This window comes from Eretmochelys imbricata, chromosome 2 (genome assembly GCF_965152235.1).
Source record: "Eretmochelys imbricata isolate rEreImb1 chromosome 2, rEreImb1.hap1, whole genome shotgun sequence".
Lineage (NCBI taxonomy): Eukaryota > Metazoa > Chordata > Testudines > Cheloniidae > Eretmochelys > Eretmochelys imbricata.
The window spans coordinates 253,872,241-253,892,711 of record NC_135573.1 but is presented as its reverse complement, the minus strand read 5'-3'; the positions used below and the strand labels follow the sequence as shown (position 1 = coordinate 253,892,711).

The 20,471-nt window shown below is 43.1% G+C and overlaps 1 protein-coding gene across 4 annotated transcripts in view; it reads left to right on the top strand.

Moving 5' to 3' along the window:
* The window catches only part of GALNT11 (polypeptide N-acetylgalactosaminyltransferase 11), an 87,045-nt gene that overhangs the window by 29,930 nt on the left and 36,644 nt on the right, over positions 1 to 20,471 (top strand). For all 4 annotated transcript variants that reach the window (XM_077808394.1, XM_077808395.1, XM_077808397.1 and 1 more), the window contains exons 3-6: positions 34 to 157; positions 4,408 to 4,574; positions 14,808 to 14,933; positions 18,405 to 18,654. In XM_077808394.1, the coding sequence (XP_077664520.1) occupies positions 34 to 157; positions 4,408 to 4,574; positions 14,808 to 14,933; positions 18,405 to 18,654 (667 nt within the window). The remainder of the gene's footprint in view (positions 1 to 33; positions 158 to 4,407; positions 4,575 to 14,807; positions 14,934 to 18,404; positions 18,655 to 20,471) is intronic.

Sequence of the window (20,471 nt, the reverse complement as noted above, 5' to 3'; positions counted from 1 at the left end):
CAATGAACTGATTTTGATATATTTCTATTATAGGCATGATTTTTAATGAACACGATCAGGAGGTGAGAGACTTGGGCTATCAGAAGCATGCCTTCAATATGCTTATCAGCAACCGTTTGGGATACCACAGAGAGGTGCCAGATACAAGGGATGCAAAGTATGTCCTTTATACCATTTGCTCTATAAATATAATGTTACGTTTTCAAGGGTCCAGTATGCTAAATAATGAGACTGGAATTAAACATTTGGCCGTTACACATCTATTACATTTTGCTTTCAACATATCAGTTACCACTGAAGGCAGATTTCCAGTCCTTTAATACTTGCAGCCAGATGGCTTGAGGTTATTCTTTTAATTTGGAGGGTTTGCTTTATTGAATACTGTTCGGAATTGGATCTCAAGAGGCAAACGGAAATGGGATAATAATTGTACATAATTGAAAAATCTCTATTGAACAGGTCACATGAGAAAGTCAGACTAACGCTATGTTAAGACAGTGCGTGTATGTAATTTTAAGATCACCTACACAAACCATATATCTACCTACTCTACCACACAGAAGTCTCTTTGAATTTGGATTTTAAAATACAATATGTCTGCAAATAAATACATATACAGTAGAATCTTTACAAGCTAATGACACTCAGCTGAATGGATCAAAGGGTTAAAGTAGAAATTATTTTCTCAGTCAGATGTTAGATGGAGAAGCTGATTGGTTAGAAAGTATCCTGCTCAATTTAAATATGAGAAGCCATCCGGTGGTCACCCCAGAGACCTAACTTCAAATATAGGGTACATAAGAATGTCCATACTGGGTCAGACCAAAGGTCCATCCCGCCCAGTATCCTGTCTGCCAACAGTGGCCAATGCCAGGTGCCCCAGAGGGAGTGAACCCAACAGGTAACGATCAAGTGATCTCTCTCCTGCCATCTGTCTCCACCCTCTGACAAACAGAGGCTAGGGACACCATTCCTTACCAATCCTGGCTAATAGCCATTAATGGACTTAACTTCCATGAATTTATCCAGTTCTCTTTTAAACCCTGTTATAGTCCTAGTCTTCACAACCTCCTCAGGCAAGGAGTTTGACAGGTTGACTGCGCTGAGTGAAGAAGAACTTCCTTTTATTTGTTTTAAACTTGCTATCCATTAATTTCATTTGGTGGCCCCTAGTTCTTATATTATGGGAACAAGTAAATAACTTTTCCTTATTCACTTTCTCCACACCACTCATGATTTTATATACCTCTATCATATCCCTCCTTAATCTCCTCTTTTCCAAGCTAAAAAGTCCTAGTCTCTTTAATCTCTCCTCACATGGGACCTGTTCCAAACCCCTAATCATTTTAATTGCCCTTAGAATATCAGGGTTGGAAGGGACCTCAGGAGATCATCTAGTCCAACTCCCTGCTCAAAGCAGGACCAATCCCCAGTTTTTGCCCCAGATCCCTAAATGGCCCCCTCAAGGACTGAACTCACAACCCTGGGTTTAGCAGGCTAATGCTCAAACCACTGAGCTCCCCCGCCCCCATGCCAGTTGATCTTTTTTGAGATGAGACCACATCTGTACACAGTATTCAAGATGTTGGCGTACCATGGATTTATATAAGGGCAATAAGATATTCTCCGTCTTATTCTCTGTCCCTTTTTTAATGATTCCTAACATCGTGTTTGCTTTTTTGACTGCCGCTGCACACTGCGTGGACGTCTTCAGAGAACTATCCACGATGACTCCAAGATCTCTTTCCTGATTAGTTGTAGCTAAATTAGCCCCCATCATATTGTATGTATAGTTGGGGTTATTTTTCCAATGTGCATTACTTTACATTTATCCACATTAAATTTAATTTGCCATTTTGTTGCCCGATCACTTAGGGGTAGTGGAATGGGTTTGATGATCCCTAATTGATATAACACAGAGCCTCTCTGTGTTTGTTTTTTATGTAATGGACAAATAACCAACTAAAGGTGAGATTGATTCTATGTGGTGATCAGTGTGCGCTCAAGAGATCTCCATTAATGGACTATCGGGGATATTTCAAGTGAGGACAGAGATATATTGAGCATAGAGAAGTTTGTATAGTGCATACATATATTCTGTGCAGGTGTACTCTGAACTGTTAATTTTAAAGGAATGATATTATGGGGAAAACCCCCAAAATTCTGTACCTGTATTATAATTACATACTGGGTTCTTTAAAAATGCTTTCATTTTTAAAATCTAATATATGTTTTTCTATTTATTCTGTTGGAGTGAATAGCAAAAAGGTAAGCAATGTGGTGAATGTAAATGGCTGACTGCTAATTTCACTTTTTTTTTAATTCACATTTTGTGTCTCATGCACCAGTACAATGTTAAGGTTTTTAATTGGACTTAAAAGTGTTTGTTTAAAAACCTAAATTGGGTGTAAATTTACTGATACAAACTTAATGAGCACTAGGATTCACAGAAAGCTATTTTATTAGATCCAAGAGGTATCAAATAGTAACTGAAATATAGGTGGGGGGTTGAGGGGGAGAAAGCTTTCAGAAATACACTGTAGGAGAGCAATCTTCCTGATTCCAGGCAGGGCTAGATGACCTACATGCCTCCTCCATCTTCCTAATTATAGACCTTATGAGTCTAAGTATTCTAGAACAACGTTTGTAGCTTGATTTTTCTTTTTTTAGACACACAGAGCACTCCAACTCCCACTGAAGGTGTTTCAAATTGTTGTGTTCAGTACCTTGAAAATCAGACCCTTAAAGTTTAAACATTCAAGTTAATGAGTGTTTGAAGGCTTGATGGAGCCTAAGAATGGCAGAGTACTCTGTCTTTATATACTAAGCCACATTGCTGCATGCTGATAAAGGCTGGGAAGGTGAGAAAAGCTGTCTTAAATAGGGTTATTTCTTGATGTCAGGAAAATAGTGCTGTCTATCTAGTGACTTTCTCTTCAAAAGCACAAATTTTCTCTACTCTATTACACTTAGAGTAAAGCAACCATCTGAATGCCCCAAGTGTGCCCCCCCGCTCCAAATCATGGTGTAACTTTTGTTTTTGTTGTGGTTGCTCAATTGTGTGTAAATGTAATGGGCCATAGTTGTTGCACAAAAGCGCATATCCCTCCCAGAGCTGAATCCACTTGAATTCAAGTGAACAGGCTTCTTGACGCAACCAGAGTTGCATTTTAGGTCCAGAGGTTTTTGCTACCACTTGATCCCCTCTCAAATGCCAGTAATGACAATTTACCTCGTATCAGATTTGTAGACATCAGGGAGAGAATTTGAAATAAGCAGATAAAAGTCCTCATATTTTTGCTGCAAGACTTTCAGTGCCTGCTCTAACTATTATGTGTTAGGAATCTGACCCTTAGCATTGTATGTGTGAACTGTAGGTATGAGGCCACTCTATACTTTGTTGAGCCCTAACATAAGTATTATGTTAATGAACATGTCTTAGGCCTGGTCTATACTACAGAGTTAGGTTGATGTAAGGCAGTTTACGTTATCCACTAACTGTACGCTCTACAGCCTTGCTCCCGCCGATGTAAGCACCCTACTGCACTGACGACATAACCACATCGTCCATGAGAGGCGCAGGGCTTATGTCAATGTAGTTAGGGTGACACAATGTCTGTGTAGATGCTAGGTTACTTACCTCTATTGGCTGTCATTCTTGTCAATTTCATGGCTCCAGTGGAGCCATGAAATTGACAAGAAAGCTGGCTCCTAGCTCCCCAGCCTGTCGCTGCTCTAAAGCAGGGCTGCCACCCAGATTTCCAGCTCAAGCTGCCGCCCAGGCTCCCAGCTCCCCACAGGGAGCCTGCTGCCTTCCTGACTCCCTGCTACTAGCCTGGCTGCTGCCCCTCTGATCTGGGCTGCTGCCCAGGCTCTTGGCTCCCCACTGGGAGCACAGCAGCCAACCAGACTCTGGTCACGGATCTCCCCGCCAGGAGCCTGGCTACCCTCCCCCAGGCTCTCAGCTCCCTGCTCTACAGTGGGAGCATGGCTGTGTCTGGTGGGGAGCTCTGCACCTGGAGCCCGGTGCAGAGTCAAGATGTCGGGGGGGGGGGCAGGGGAAGCTGGGCTCCTGGTGGGGAGCTGCACATGGAGCTGAGAGCCCTGGCTTTCAGCCCCCCACGCTGCCCATCTTAAGTTGGTGGAAGTGCTCCTGGTGAGGATGTGCACCACTGACAGAAGGAGGGCAGTGTGGACACGAGCCACTGCAGTAATTACCGTGGTGGCTGTAAATTGACCTAACCTAGGTTGGCTTAAGTTTATAGTGTAGACATGCCCTGAGCGTAACACTGAAATGTAAGAGAACAATTTCTAATACAATATTAGTGTTGCTGTTTATGGAGCTTTGTCAGGAGGTGCAGTCCTGTACAGATGTACATTGAACATAAGTGTGTCTTTTGTTTGTAGGTGCAGACAAAAGTCCTACCCTTCTGATTTACCGTTTGCCAGCATAGTTATCTGTTTCTATAACGAAGCATTTTCTGCTTTGCTTCGGACAGTACATAGCGTACTGGATCGCACTCCAGCATATCTCCTTCATGAAATTATCTTGGTGGATGACAACAGTGAACTGGGTGAGTGACAATCTCAGTAATGCATTTGTGCTGGCGTTGCACATCTGTGCTTGCACCTACTGGAGACGTTCGGCTTTCCTGTCTCTTCCTATGCTTTTATCAATAAACCATGTATCGTGTAGACATGACCATTCAAAATAGTTAGGTTTTTAAACTTCACTTGGGCCAACTAGTTATGTGTTAATGTCAATAATAGCGAAGATTTAAGCAGCTGGGATCAGCTGAGCTATGCATAACCTATGACAATATATAGGAAAGTTTGCTGGGCCAGCCTGGTGTTTAGAATGGCTTATGCAGATGCTCTAAGAATATATTCTTCAGGCCCAAACTCTCCACAAGCCTATATTTACTACTGAAAAAGAGTTGCTTATACACAGTCCTGTGCCTCGCAGTTGTTTGTGTGGCCATATAAGTTGCTGTAGCACTGCAGATATAGTATGTGATTTCTGCCAGCTCATCAATTCAGTGGTGGTGTGGTGTACTTGGGAGCAGAGTCCAGCTTTTGGGCTGGGAATGCTGTGCATTACTCTTGGGCAACCTTGAGGTTGCCCCGGGGAGTGGTTTTCACTAGCTTTTGACGGAGCAGCTGTCCGGCCCTAGGAAACTGGAAAGGGGTCAGTGCAGTGGTGGGGCCCCTAAAGCGGGTAGGTCTGTCAGAATGAGTTGTCAAATATTTGTCTGTGGTTTAAAGATCATGCGCCAGCCCTTTTCTTTAGCACGCTCTGCAAATCAAAATAAGCCACTAACTTGGAAGCATTCTGGCATTTGAAAAGCTAAGCAGCAGCTGAGAAATATGTCTGTATAAACAGCAATTACAGCAGCATTGTGTGTGCTTCCTATTTTCTTGCTGTATAAACATCTGCAGCCTTATGCATCTCTTTCATCTGATCCTTTTTTAATATACATAATTAACTCCTCCTGTTTATCACCATCTGATTTCACGCTTTAAACTCTCTTGTCTTTGTGAGGCTGATTACATCTGTATGGTTTAGAATGGAATTCCCTTCTTGTTACAAAGCTAATTTGTTTCTATTGGGTCAGAGCAAATGTTAAAGTTGGAGAGAGAACTAGGATTAAATACTGTCCTTTGCCAATAAGCATGCTTAATGTTTAAATGCCTGTTTCAAGGTTGTTCTCTTGAGATTTGGAAGGAATGTGCATCCCACACCACAGAGTTTCTGGCACAACTTACTGCTTTCAAGATTCAGAGCCTTTAAGTTCAGCAGTAAACTTACCTCAAAATTAAGTCTTCAAATATGGCACTGACTAAACATAAACATCCTTCCTTGCTAACCAAGCCCTCTGACCCTGCTACTCTTTTGGTATGTAGTTATTTTGAAAGCCTAGTTAGTCTCAAAGCCTTGGTGCGGTCATACTAATATTTCTAATTTTAAACCAGGCTCAAGTGGCTGGAGAATGGAGTGAGATTTCTTCAAACAAAAGGATTGGTGCACTCTCTCATTGATAGTGTAACAAACTAACGATGACATTGATACCTTCTTCTAATGGAAGAAATTTCACAAATAAAAGAGAGCAGGGGTGGTTTTCTCATTAAGACCCTGGACCAGAACTTCAGTCCCTGGCTCTGTACAGATTTCTTGTGTGGTCTTGGGTAAATCACCAAATTCCTCTGTGCCTTCATTAACTGGTATAAAATGGAGATGATAGTACCTTCTTTCTCCTACCTTTTGTCTTGTTTGTTTAGCTCTTCAGGACAAGGATAGTCTCCGACCTGGAGTACCTGACATGGTCTGCTGCTTAGCCTTATATTCTGTCATGTATAGCTCATGTCTTTGAATTTGGGTTTCCCCTCAATAAGTTCCTTACACACATGAACAATTTAAAATGCCCTATACACTAAAGAAGCTTTTCTATGTCTCCGCTGGAAACCATTCAGGGGCTGGGTTCTCCCTCTTCACTCACTCTGGCTATCATCCTATCTGTTGATCTTCATCCAGGATTTTCCCCCTCTCTCTAGGCTACCTTCCCTCCTTCTGTGATTTAATCCCTACCTTACTAAATGCAGCACAGAAGAAGGTGACCTCCATGACTTTGGCTGGTGCCATTCTTCCCTTGAGAAGAAGAGACCAAAGAGATGAAAATGAAGTGGGGAAGTATCTTCCTCAGCTGGGCCTCTTGCCATACAGCTGTCCCACACTGTCCTAAAGCCACTTTTCTGCTTTCTCACAAAGAGAAGCCTCAACTACCTCAGCAGAGCACGATAGTGGCTGGAGTTGATTTCCAGAGCTCCCTTGCTTGCCTGAATGAGGGGAGAAGCTCTTCTTCAGGGGCAGAGGTGGCTTTTGGGTGCTGTGACAGACAAAATCAGCCTGCCCTGCTTACAAGAAGGCTTACTGCTTACTCTAGTGGGGAAAGAGACACCAAGGCAGTCTTAAACCTCTGTTCCAGAAGTTACCTTAAAAAGCCCTCCAGGGGTTCCCTGGGGCCTAACCTTTTGTATTCCACTGTTTTCAGAGACTGTCCAGGGGGGCGCACACAATCTTCCGCTAATCACTTCAGCCATGTAGTGTAGGGGTAGTGATTTGCTGTTCTGTTTTCTTCTTGGCAGGACCAGGACTTCTGGGGATTGGGAACGGTGGGAGCATTTTTTGCTACTCTCCCCTGCCCCCAGAGCCTCACATGAAGCCTTTGTCCTCACTCTGTTAATTTTGATGTTTAACCTTTCCTAATTTAATTTCATCATGTGAGTTCTCCATTTCTTGTAACCTCATAGCTATTTCTGCCTTGGGATACTAGATCAAATGAAGAATAGTTTAGGCAATAGTTTTCGTTCCTGTTCATAAGTCCTTCTGTTTTTGTGCAGCCCTGTCTCACTCATTTATATAGTATTATTGGGATGACGCATGGTGGGTATCCCTAACTCTCTATACGATTTCCTTCAAAACCATCTCTCTTACTACTTCCTTAGCACATTGTACCATATTTAAGACCGGGGACAGATAGCATCCTTGAGGCAGACAGCATAGGGACCTTTGATTTACTCAGCAGGTGTCTCTCCTAGAAGTTTTAAGAAGGCTTTAGTCAAAAGATATTGCTCTTTCAATATATTCACTGTCTGGGATGATGTCATGGTATTCCACAGCTTTTCCTCCCTATCCACTATCCACAAGACTTTACTGAAGTCTCATAATATGTAAAGATAATAGCTGGAATGCCTTTTGTTTTTTCACTATCTCCCTTATAAAGAAATGCCTGGTTCTTCATGTGAATGTACAGTTTTGCCCTCCACATACATCCAGGGGTGCTGGAACTAGAGGTGCAGGTACATGGTTTCCACTTTCAGCACCCCCACCATGAAAATTGTTCCAATGCCCCTGCATCCATCTATTAGACAAGATGGTCAGGGACGCAACCCCATGCTTGGGGTGACCCTAAACCTCTAACTGCCAGAAGCCACCAGCTCTCTCCTTGTGTCTAATGATGAGCTTGCTCCCCACAGACCGGGGGACACCAATTCAAAGCAGCACCAAATTCTGCCAGAACAACAGATGCAAAACCTGTAGACATATTTCCATAGCTATGACAATTGGCACACCTTTCAAGACCCATAGGTTGTACACATGTCTATGACAAATGTGGTGTACCTCCTCCAGTGCAATAAATGCCCCAATAATAACTCTGTGGGTGAAATCACACAATCACTATGCTTTTGAATGAACTCATACAGGAAAATAAGACAAAAACAGCCAATCACCTGTAGACAAACACTTCACAAAGTGATTATTCTCTCTATATGTGACCTCTCAGTCCTCGTTCTTGGAGGAAATCTGCACACCTTTGAAAGATGAGTCTGGGAGCTTAAATTCATAACGTTGCTAGACACTAAAAAGCATGGACTGAATAGAGATACTGGGTATATGGCTTATTACAGCTATCTATAACCCACTAACAACTCCTCTTCCCTTTCAGCTGCCTTCCCCCCCCCCCCCCCCCCCCGCCTTCATTGCTCCCCTATGATGGGAAAATTGTTAACTGGCCACTTCATCTTGAATGATCCTTTTGAAAAGTGCTAACTACTTACGTTAAATAATCTGTTCCACCTTGTATTTAGCTGTGACAATGAGTATGTTTTCCAGACTGAGAGAGAGCTCTGTGTATGCTCGTCTCTCTTGCCAAAAGAAGTTGGTCCAATAAAAGATATTACCTCACCCACCATGTCTCTCTAAGGGTATGTCTACATGGCGATGTAAGCTCAGGGTTAGTGGGACTTGAGTCCACTGACCCATGTTAGGGGGGAACCCTGGGCTTTGAGCATCTACATTGTAATTAAACCCTATTTTAAGGGTTTTCTTACCCTAGAGCTCTGGGGCTCTGGCAACCACACCACAGTGCACAGACTCCAGTCAAAGTAACCATATCGCAGAGTCCCTAGCACCCCCTCACCCCCAGTCTAGCCCTAAGACCGTGGTGCACTGTGGGAAAACTTTACTGCCTGCCCTGCATGTTGCAGGAAGTTTGAACAGCTTCCAACACAGCCTGCCAACCCATCATTTTGGTCTGTGCTCTCCAAGCTACAAGAGCCAACAACATGGAGGAGGTGCCTTTTCATGAACTTCTCTTGCTTGCACGTTTGCTCCAGTGTCAGGAAACTGGCAGAGCATCCGTGAGGCTCTGGTGGACACATCGATGGTGTTTTCTGTTTCACAAAAGCTACCTGATGGATTTCCTGATGGAGCAGCAGGAGGAAGAGGAGGATCTGTTGCCAGCCAGTTGGGGTTGGAAAGTTGATGGAGAGTAGAGTGGGGGGCTGTGGCTTCTGAGGCAACGAGGCATGTGGTTTACCCTGAGGAGGTAGGCATTAAAGCTATTCCAGAGGTAATTGGTGGCTTTCAGTGAATGGCTTTCCTAATTGCGCCAGGCCATTGATGGGACTCATTTGCCCTCCTCAAGGAGTACCTGAGTACGTAAATTGCAAAGGCTCCTACTCCATTGTTATGCAGCCACTGGTGGACTACAGAGGCAAATTTATGGATGTCAGTGTGGTCTTCACAGGAAAAGTCCATGATGCCAGGGTTTTTTTTACCGTTTGGGAGTATACATTCATGAATAGGCTGGGAAACTGTTCCCACCAAATGACATTGACATAAACAGTGATACTGTCCCCACTATTATTCAGGGGGACCCCACGTACCCCTTTTTGCCTGGGCTTATGAAAACTTATCCAGATTGCAGAGGACCTGGCAAAAGAGGGTTTAATTACACTCTCAGCACTTGTAGAATGATTGGTGAATGTACTTTTGTCAGATGAAAGTCCTGTTGGAGATGTCTACAGACCCATTTGGATGCCAGTGTCACCAGCGCTGTCCACATCACTGTGGCTTGCTGTGCTTGTCACAACTGTGTGAAGCCAGAGGTGTGCCATTTCCCCTTGAATGGACCCATGACAGGGAGGGTACTGTAGATTGGTACCCTCAGCCAGAAGGTGCAGCTACCGCTGCAGGAGCTGCCTGCACCCGGGCAGCAAGTCAGGGATGCTTTATGTTCTCATGTTGTGAACTGACATGGCCCAAAGGAGGCGGGGGAATAGTACCTGTACAAATGTGCTTGTGGGGGAAACCTGGCTCATTAATTTTTTGGAACGGGGGGCAGTGCTTGGGAGGAGCATGGGCTTGATTGCTATGCAATGTAAGTCTGAATGACATGATGAATAACGAATTTGGTTAGACGGGGGGCGGGGGGTACAAAGGCTGTACAAATGAATTTTATTGAAATGTGAATTGCTCCACCTATTTAAATAGAGGAACACTGTTTGTTTACTAATGCTTAATTGCTCCCGAACATGTTTTTAGCTTTATCATCTCAAATCATGGTTGTATGATGTGGTGCAGTGATAGCAGTAAACTTCCTTGAAAACATAAGGTTTTATTTGTAAACACATCTTAAAGCAGAAAACCACTCAGTCATTTGGGCAGGGCAGCTGCCACATCAACAGCACTCCGCTCCCCCCTCCCCCCCGAGGCAGGAAATAGTTAAGACCTGACACAATCCCCCTATGTGTCCCCCCCTGCCCCCAGTTCTTTTCCCTTCTTTACATGTTTTCCCCCTCATTTGGAAGCAGGGGAGGGGATCTGGAAGAAGGAAGGCTGTGTGGGGTTTAGTTGTATTGCCCAGCCTCTCTCATGAGTCCTGAACGCATGGGCCACCCCAACATGGAGTAGTCCAAGCTACTGCTGGGCTAAGGGGATGTTTGGGCATCATGGCATGATGTGAGAGAGGCTGCAGGTGTCGGAGCTCTTGCTGCCATTATGGAAACAAGTTGCTGAAACAGTCCTCTGTGAGCTCTGTCCTCCTCCCTTAGCCACTGTTCATGTTCCGGGAACTGCTTTGCAAGCGCCAGCTCCCTTGCTGAAAACCTGTCCTTTACCTGGGTGGTGAGCCTCACTTTCCTCCTGCCTGTCAGTGGGCCATTGTTCCCATCTTTTGTCCCTCTTCTTCGGGTACTAGACCTGCTGGTCTATCCTCTCAAGAGCGTCAATCATAATTTCATCATGGAAACTCTTCCTTTTGGAACGGTCTGGGAAAGGTACATTGGGCCAGGGATGGAGTTCCTGAAGAATGGAAGGCAATAGATGTTGAGGGGCCTGAAATAGGACAAGACACAGAGGGTTATTGTCTAAAGTAGCTCCATGGAGGAGCACAGAGTTAATTATTGTGGAATTTCAAGGGCATAAAATGTAACATTCCTAAACTGAACCAACACATATTGTGAAGGGGATGCATCAGTCCTCATACTGTCTCTGGACACAGCCCGGTTAATTGCAGTTACAGAAGTGCAGAGACAATGATAAGGTTAAAATTATAACCTTTATTCTGTTTCATAAAAATTTCATAACTAATTACCATATGAAGGGGTGTTTAGTGCCCTCTCTGCAAAGGTTTTTTCTGTCACTTCAGGCCTTTCGTATTTTGGAAGACATAACAGTTTTTGTGGTGCTCTATTGGCAAAGGGAGATGTTGTTCCAAGCTGCTGGAGGAAAACCTGCAGTGTATGCAGCAGAAGTATTCCAACTAATAGTCACTGAACAGCACATCTGTGAGTGGAGTGAGCTAGTCAGCTATATTGAGGGGTTTGGAAAATATGCTCTTCCCGGCAGTGTGACTAATTACCAGGAGTTCTTGTTTCAGGAAGAGTTTGCAGCTATCAGCAGCCAGGGTTGGGTCAGCAGCCATGAGGGAATTAACATGATACTGTGTTAGCTCACACGTGGCTTACCCTGTTATGGCTGCACACAAACATGCCTCTTTACTCCACCCGGCTCAGTTCTGGGAAATAACTGACAGTACACTCGAACTGAAATGGACTAGATTTGGAAATAGCGCACACACGCTCACTCTCTCCCTCTCCCTCTCCCTCGCCCAGGAGGAGTGATTACAGAGTGGCAAATATCTTCTTATTGACAGGAAAACACGAATGACCCTAGCAAACCTCTGAGACAGTTAAAATAACCTTTACAGCTGTTTATGAGTGTTTGAAATTCCAAATCACCATTTTGAGCTCCATGTGTTGGGTCGGGAGGAGGAAGAGTGGGATTGGGGAGGCCTGGCTGCTGTGATACGGTCAGCTATTAGTGGCTAAACATTGGAAGGTGGGTCTTATCATTTCTGCATTGCTTCTTACAGCAGAAGCCCCTCCATTACTGTAGCAGTGCACTTCAAGTCAGACACTTCTCAGGCTCTGGGGCAGCTTCTGTCTCCACCAGGTTCTCTGCAGGCTCAGCAGCAGGCTGTTCCATGGGAGAGGATCAAAGAGTTCTTTCAAGTAGGGACTGAGAATTTGCAGTTGAGCCTCATCCACGGCCTGCTCTGGGACTGTTTTCATTTAAAGTCACTTCATGTTCTTCACTGGGAGCCTGCTGCTGGCTCCTGTCAGCCTTCATGCTGGATTCAAGGGCCAGCAGGGCATCATCCTGGCTGACCAGGTCATCGTGAACCATGGTTGGCTCCGTGCTGGGCGCACTGCCCAGGACCCAGTCAAAGTCCTCATAAAATGGTCAAGTTGCCCGACGTGCGGTTCTTGTCCCTGGTCTTCCAGTACTTGCTCTTAATGCGCTCTCTGCACTGATCACCTGTCCGGAAAATCTGCAGAGCTGACAGCTTTTTAACTATCTGCTGCTATGCCTAGTCATTCCCGGTGATTTTTCTGAAGTCCACAGTTTTACGGGCTTTGCACTGAGGTTCGTCAAAATCTGGCAGTGCTCCCATGATGAGGAAGCAGCTTGCTTTGCAAAGGCTCGATTGGTTCGCTCTCCGTTGCAAACCCAGGAGGCTCTCTGATGGTGTGCTTGCAGATCGGTGATCAGAAGAGAAGGGGTGAATGCTGACCTGGACTGCCGCCATTTGCCAATGGGCATGTGTGTGTAAGTTCTTTTTTCAGTAGAGTGGATTGCAGGTTGTTGGGATAGAAAGTACTAAAGAAGTTGTCCCATGGAATTGTGGGATACTTCTAGATGATTCCCAGAACCTGAGTCAAGCAGGGCTGCATCTATACTGCAAAGCAATAGGGCTCAGACCCTGGCTCCCGGCTTGACTCAAACTGGGTCTGAGCCCTGGGTTAGTGCAATGCAGTGTAGACGGAAGAAGGTGTGTTTAGGCTGGAGTCCGAGCTCAAGCACAGATTTACGTTGCAGTGTAGACATCCCTAGGAAGCCAGGAGTGAAGATGGGTGGGTTACTCTGTAATAGCTCTATTCTGTATGCTCCCCCGAAGCTCTGGTATAGGCTACTGTTCAAGAACGGATGCTGGGCAAGATGGACCATAGTGTGACCCAGTATGGTCACTGTTCTGTTTTTATAATATATAAAGACGGTATCAGGAATTCCTTTTTGCTTCTTCACCATCTCCCTGATAAAAAATTGCCTTGTCCTTTGTAAGAACGCACAGCTTTGCCCTCCTCATCCATTCCACTGATGTATTAATCCTGTTGACAATGACTTTGCTCTTCTTATAACTGATGTCTAGCAGGCCGATGTGATTTCTCTCTACTACGCTACTTCTATTCCAATGTTTCTTCCTCTTCTGTAAAATCTTCCATAACCCTGGTCCTTGTAATATCCCAGCTGGCCGGCTGTTTCACTGTGACTTCATTTGTTCTTTTCCATGTCTCTGTGTGCTCCGTTACTCTTCTCCAGTATTCTGGCTTTCATCAGTCCCTCCCCCCAATGACAGTAGCCTGCTGCCCGCCTTTCCTTTACGTGGGAAATGTTGGCATTGAAAAGACTGAGGAAGTACAATGCCTCTTACCATCATTATATACTTGTATTAAGGTGGTACTTACAGGCCGTAATAATGATCTCTGCTCTCCTTCAAAAGCATGTACTTCTTCCGGAGTGTGTTTTGATCCTCCTTGGGTTCTGGAAAGGTGCAATCGGAGTCATAAACTACTTTGCATATCTTTTAGACACTATTTTGCAAAAGCAGAGAAAAAAATGGACCAATACTTTCATTATCCATACCTGTTGAGTTGTTGATAGATGTTTTCCCCCTCGAAGGCATTAAGGTTTATTTTAGAGTGGTGATCTTTGTAGGACACTGCTAACTTAAATCACACAACTGTCTGAAAGTGTTATTTGTAGCAATAGTGGATATAACACCTAAGATAGCTACATTGGAAAGAGATGAGAGAGAGAGAGAGAGAAATATTCCTTTTTGTGTTAATTAATTTTTTATTATTAGCACCTAGAAACCCCAGTCATAGACAAGGACCTCATTGTACTTGGTACTGTACAAACACAGAGCAAAACAAGATGGTCTCTGCTCCAAAGAGCTTACAATCTAAGTATAAAACAAGAGACAGCTGGTGGATACAGATGGATCTATACAGGAACAAGGAAACATTGAGACAATATTGGTCAGCATGATAGGCTACGCTGTCGGCACACAGCACTTGGCCAGTTCCATCCTTTTCCCTATACAGCCAGTTGCCATTTTGTCTCCATGGATGTCTCACACAGCAGCAGGGGAAAAGAGAAACACTTAATAGGATAACATGATTGCAAAGCTACAAAAAGTGGCAAGGAATCTTGGGATTGGGTGTACTACCTGGAATGACTTCACTGAAATTGAACAGAATTCATGTTGAAGGTTGTCAACTAACATCTAAAGGAGGTTTTTGATCACTCTGCATGCTACACAGTTTTGCTGTTTTTACTCTACATGCAACTGCAGTGAAGCTATGACTAAATTGGCTTCCTGTATTTGTTCTCTTGTTTGCAGTTGATTTGAAAAAAGACCTAGATGAATATATCAAAAAAAATCTTCCAAGAAACACAAAGCTGGTAAGAAATGAAAAGCGAGAGGGGCTGATTCGAGGAAGAATGATTGGAGCATCTCATGCTACAGGTATACCCTGTCTTTTCTTTCCTTTAATACGTTCTCCATACACCTAAGCAGCAGCTGTGTTGTAGCCACAATCCGTTCAGCCAAGGAGTATCTGACATAGTCCATATGGTGATCATCAGTAGGGCTTTTTGTTAGGTAAAGGGGATGATGATGAGTGATGTGATGCACTTGCTTTCCTTTAGTGGACTGAACTTACAGCTTATGCAGCAATCTCTTGATGGCTAAGGGGCAGAGAATCAGTCAGATTTCCTATAAGTCAGTCCTTGGCATCACTTATTATTCACTGTTTCGTGTTTTTTACGTGTGTTTGAGCTCATGTTAGTTCAGATAAAAATCACTGAGCCATCTTGGTACTCTTTCCTACAACATTTATCAGTGTTTATTTTGTATTTAGTTACTCCAGCTTTATTCTGTGGCAGTTGATACATTAAGAACTTTTGCATTAAAGTGTATTTACAGGCTTAACTGTTTAAGTAAAGCTGTCACCATGTAAGATATGGCAGCTTGCTAGAAATGAAGTGTCTTCAAAAGAGTCATACTCAGTACATAATGAATGAAAGGGAAGCTTTGAGAAGAGTAAGTGGCCACCGGACATGATCATTCTTTCACTTTGCTGAGTTTGGAGACCTGGGCAGGATTAGGGATCAGTTTTCCTATAAAACAAAAGTAGATCAGGACTCTGGCTTTACCTGACTGCTCAAGTAGGTGGTCATAAGAAGTGGTGTTGACAGACTGTATTTCACACAAGTTCTGTATGATTAGTTTTCTTACAAGTAGCAGGGATTTCGTATATGGGAAAATAAAGAATTTTTTTGCTAATGAAGAAAATAAATTGAAGCTTTCAGCTTGAGTTGTGGGAAGGAAGTCCGCTACCTGAATACCTTTTAAGCACCCTTCATATGTGTTAGCTCCCCCTACAAGAAACAAGAGGCACAAAGATCAGTCGGTACTTAGCAGTGTTGGCCAGAGCCTGCTCTCACTTGCATGTAAATCTAGAATAAATCAATTAATTTCAGCAGATTTACACTGTGTAAGTGAAGGAAGAATTTTGCCTGTGCATGTGTTTTAGAAAAACAACCCCCACCCACCAGCCTTTTTATATAACCTAAATTTTGGGTCCCAATTGGCCCAGGTGTCCCTTTTAAATCTTACCAAAATTAAACCAGTGATGCAATTTACTTTTGCAGTAAATGCATCTCAGTTCATTTAGATTAATTTGCTCTAATTGGGAATAGCAACAGTGGTTCACGAACCTTGGTAAAACAGTGCAGGATTTTCTCTCTCCCACCCAAGAGCCCAGCTCATTATATATTGGATAACATACATGCAGAATACTTCGCCTCAAGTGACAGCTGTTGAACTGTGAGGTATTTTGCTTTCTCATTAAGGCACTTTAGAAAGACTCCTGAGTAAGCTACTAATTCACATGCATGACTGAGCTACTTCTCACCTGTAGTATTTCAGTTGTCATTACAGTAGTTAATTGGGATAGAATATATCTGTGCTTTATGTAGCCAGGGTACATTTTATGTTAATGTACATCATGGATAAATTCTTTGGCATGTGAGAGACTGTGTGCTACAAGATAATTTCTAAATTAGTCTGTTACTTGTTAGCATTGTAATAACATGATCCAGAAAGAAAACCACTATTGAAGTTCCTAGGTTATTGGCTTGAACATTACTTGTTACCTCTCTCTGTATCTAGTTCATATGCCACTCTTCGCCATGATATGTATCAAGCTCAATTAACCCAATATCACATCACTTTTCTCTTCTAAAATAAAATTTCAGAATAATTTTTACACTGACTAAGCCTGGAGACTTCTCCTTTATTCCCAGTGGTCCAGATTTTAGCATCTCTAATTGTGGTGAATAGTCCCACACAAACTAATGGCTCTTACAAGGAGTAGAGTGCTATTTAATGTGAGTAAGACTAGCAGAATCTGTCCCTAATAATATTGGCCCTGACTTTGCTCTTACATCATGAATTACTGGGTGCCGGGCTGATGAGAGAGGACAAAGAGGGGACAATTGTGCTTGGACCCTAAGCTCAAGGTGGTCTCCAAAATGTCTGTAACATAAGTGTAAATAAAATCAAATAGGAGGGGGTGGGACCTTAGCAAACATGATGCACTGGGATCCCAAATTTCTCTTGACAGGCCTGAGTTTCTGTGGCTGTATTATGCAGGAGATAGGGCTAGATCATTATAATGGTCTTTTGTGGCCTTAAAAGCCATGGATCTGTGATACACCAGTATAAAACTGGTGGTCAGACTCTGAGTTTAAGTGGTCTCTGTGTGTATTTGTTTCATACGTATATATATGTATATAAAGTTTGTGTGTGTATATGGCAACACAGCACTGAATCTGGTTAAAATGCTTACCAAAGTATGAAACTCTGCCAAAGGAAATATTATGAATAACTGCACATTTGAGCGAGAAATTACTTTAAATGTGAATAGTCAAGATTGATGATGTGAAACTTAGTTTGTCTGTGAACTACCTGAATGAATGAATGTTTTCTTCATGTGAGGTTCCTTGTATGCTTATCAGACCACAAGTGTCTTCCAACTACCTCCCCCTGCATTACACCTTTGGTCTCCACGGATCTTCTGTTGCATGAGTAAGACTGCATAACACTCATTGTGGAGCTTTTTTGATAGTCTTTTTTTGGTACTTAATTGGCTTGTAATATCAGCTCTTCAGAGTCTTCCACCCCTCTGGCTACTAATGTCTAGCTCTCAGACAAGGGGATGCTTCCTTTGTTTGGCTTTTTGAGGATCGGTGTGGAGGTGTTTAGTTATAGGAGAGAATCCTCTGGGCCTTGTCAGGGTGGTGGAGAATCTGTTTGAGCTGCGAAAAAATACCTGCAGTAATGGCCTAATCCAGGTCTCGTGGAACTCAGCGGAAGGACTTCCTTGGACTTTAGTGGGAGCTAGAACAGAATAAATGCAGTAATTAAAAATTGTTGGAGTGACGGCGGAACAAGAGTTGTTTCATTCTCACAGCAGGGGAGCTTCCCATTATTGTTAGTGAACTGTGCTGCTCTCGCAGTCTGTGCAGTGTATGTAGAATCATATGCATTACTTTGTAATCAGTATTATTGTCGATAGTTAAGTTCTGTACTCTGCTCCTTCAGGCTAGACGGTAAGATTTCTCTGCAGGAAACCCTTTAGCAGCAGCGGACTCAGAGATGATTGCTACCATCAAGGTTTTATTTGAAAATTGTATTCTGCCCCCCCTTCCCCAGTTATATTTGATATACTTAGTACTGATACCTGTAAAAGTGCTGCTGTCTTTACAATGCAATATATCCTAGTGGATTTCTTTAGATAATAATCCCAATCCAGAGGAGATGACATCTCCCTCTGTTGTGTATGCTTTCAGTCCTCTGATAGAAATAATCTGTGTATATATATTTAGTGTTTTCACAGACCTGCATATTTTTTATGCTTTTTGTTCTTCTCAGGAAAAGTGCTGGTGTTCCTGGACAGCCACTGTGAAGTGAATGAGATGTGGTTACAACCTTTGCTGGTGCCAATCAGAGAAGACAGCAAGACGGTGGTGTGCCCCGTGATTGACATAATCAGTGCTGACACGCTCATCTACAGCTCTTCCCCCGTTGTGCGTGGAGGGTTTAACTGGGGTCTGCACTTTAAATGGGATCTTGTTCCTTTGTCAGAATTAGAAGGACCTGAGGGAGCCACTGCGCCAATCAAGTAAGATTTCGCCTGCCTGTTGGGAAGCAAGTTGACAATTATAAGTAACGTGCGGTAAATAGAGACCAGCTCATAAATGAGATGTGTAGCTTTAAAAGCAGAGACTTGCATTGCCAAGGGTCGGTCTGTCTCCATTTTTATTGAGTTAGTTTAAGAGAAAATTAAACTTTAACAACAGGAAAAGGCTAGCCTCGCCAAATTTGCCTGCTTTTAAAGGGCAAGAAAAACACCTTTTTAGAGATTTATATAGCACCATGTTTGCCATGGTGCTCTACAGACAGATAAGACATGGTCTGTACCCTGAAGAGTTTACAGGCTATTCTGTATGTATGTAAATATGTATTATCCAGTACCTTAATAGTAGAGCTATGTATTGCTATATGTTTGCCTTAATGATGCTTATTTTGATTATCAACTGTGCCATAGTGATATGCTGTGTATCCATCTGGCATGAGCTCTGGAACGTTTGTGGCCAAATGTTAACGAAAGGCTAGCTTTGGAAAATTCTTCTTTCGTAACAAGAAGGCAAATGTCATGGTCAATGATAGAACTGTTGTACCAGTTTTTCTCAAAAGCTTTCATGTCAAGAGTCTCTTCTTTCCGTTCAGATAGTCTTTTAAATTTTTTTCTTTTAGATTTTAGCATTTATCTTGGTATAAAGCTTTCTACTTGAACGTGCACGGATGCAAAAGCTGCCTCAAACCGTTAGCCACGCCATCAAGCTTTGTGGCGAGTACTTTGAAATCATCCATCCTTTCTATGGTCAACCCTTGGAGTCCGGCCTGAAGTGCTTCCCAGGGTCATTCTTCAAGGCAAAAGATGAGCACTGGGACTTGGCAGCACCTTCTTTGGTGTTTCTACTATACAATAGGTGTCTGGTGGCCTATCAGAAATAAACAGTATCAGTCCAATTCCTACTGGACATGTCCATGTTATAAAATTGCCACCACTTTTGGAAACTTTGTCTTAGCAGAGAGGGCAGATATTGGTTAGGCACTGCAGTAGAAATGGCTTGTGCAGGGGAGTCCCTCCAAGAGCAAGGCTGAAGCTGGCAGAGCAATGTGGAGAAGCTGATATGTTGCATATGTTCTCTAGTTTAGAGGTCTTCAGTCTGTCGGGCTGTTAATCCAGCACCATTCATTGACACTAGGTTGATTTGATAAAAAGGGAGCTTTAATCAAAACAATTCAACTAATTTCTGGCAGAATGTTAGTGCTTTATTACATTTTATCGCTGGGATGGGCTCTGAAACTTGGCTGTGTGTTTTTGTCCTCCTCTGCCCTTGGAATGTGAATTAACAATGCTTCGAGATGACATAAGCTGCTCCAACACTGGTTTGAAGACCGTGCATCAGGTTTTCCACATCGGGTTTTCCCACCAAAAGGCTTGACCTAAGGAAGCCAAGAAACTTCTCATGGTATTTCTTAATAAACTGGCTCAGCAAGAATCTATTTGGGAAAAGATCACTGCAGGTATTTCTGAAGTTAGAAGACACATGGGAGAAAAGTGGAGGAGATCCATCAAAGAAAATTTTAAATTAGGAATCTTGGTTAGAGATAATCCACCATGTGCCTGAAGATGCAGTCCTCTGTGTAGGCAAAGCAGCTTGTCTTCCAAGGATTCTGGGATTGAGCCCAAAGACAATGTTGGTACTTAAATGGAGTCCCATCATCTACAGTAACTAAATTTCCTGAGTTTGAGAGTGACTTCCCCATTTAGAGAAGCTCTCACATTGCTTAAACAATATTCTAAAAGTTTGTTTTTTAAAATCTCTGAATATCACTTTCCACCTAATGGAAAGTCTTTTGTTTTGTCAT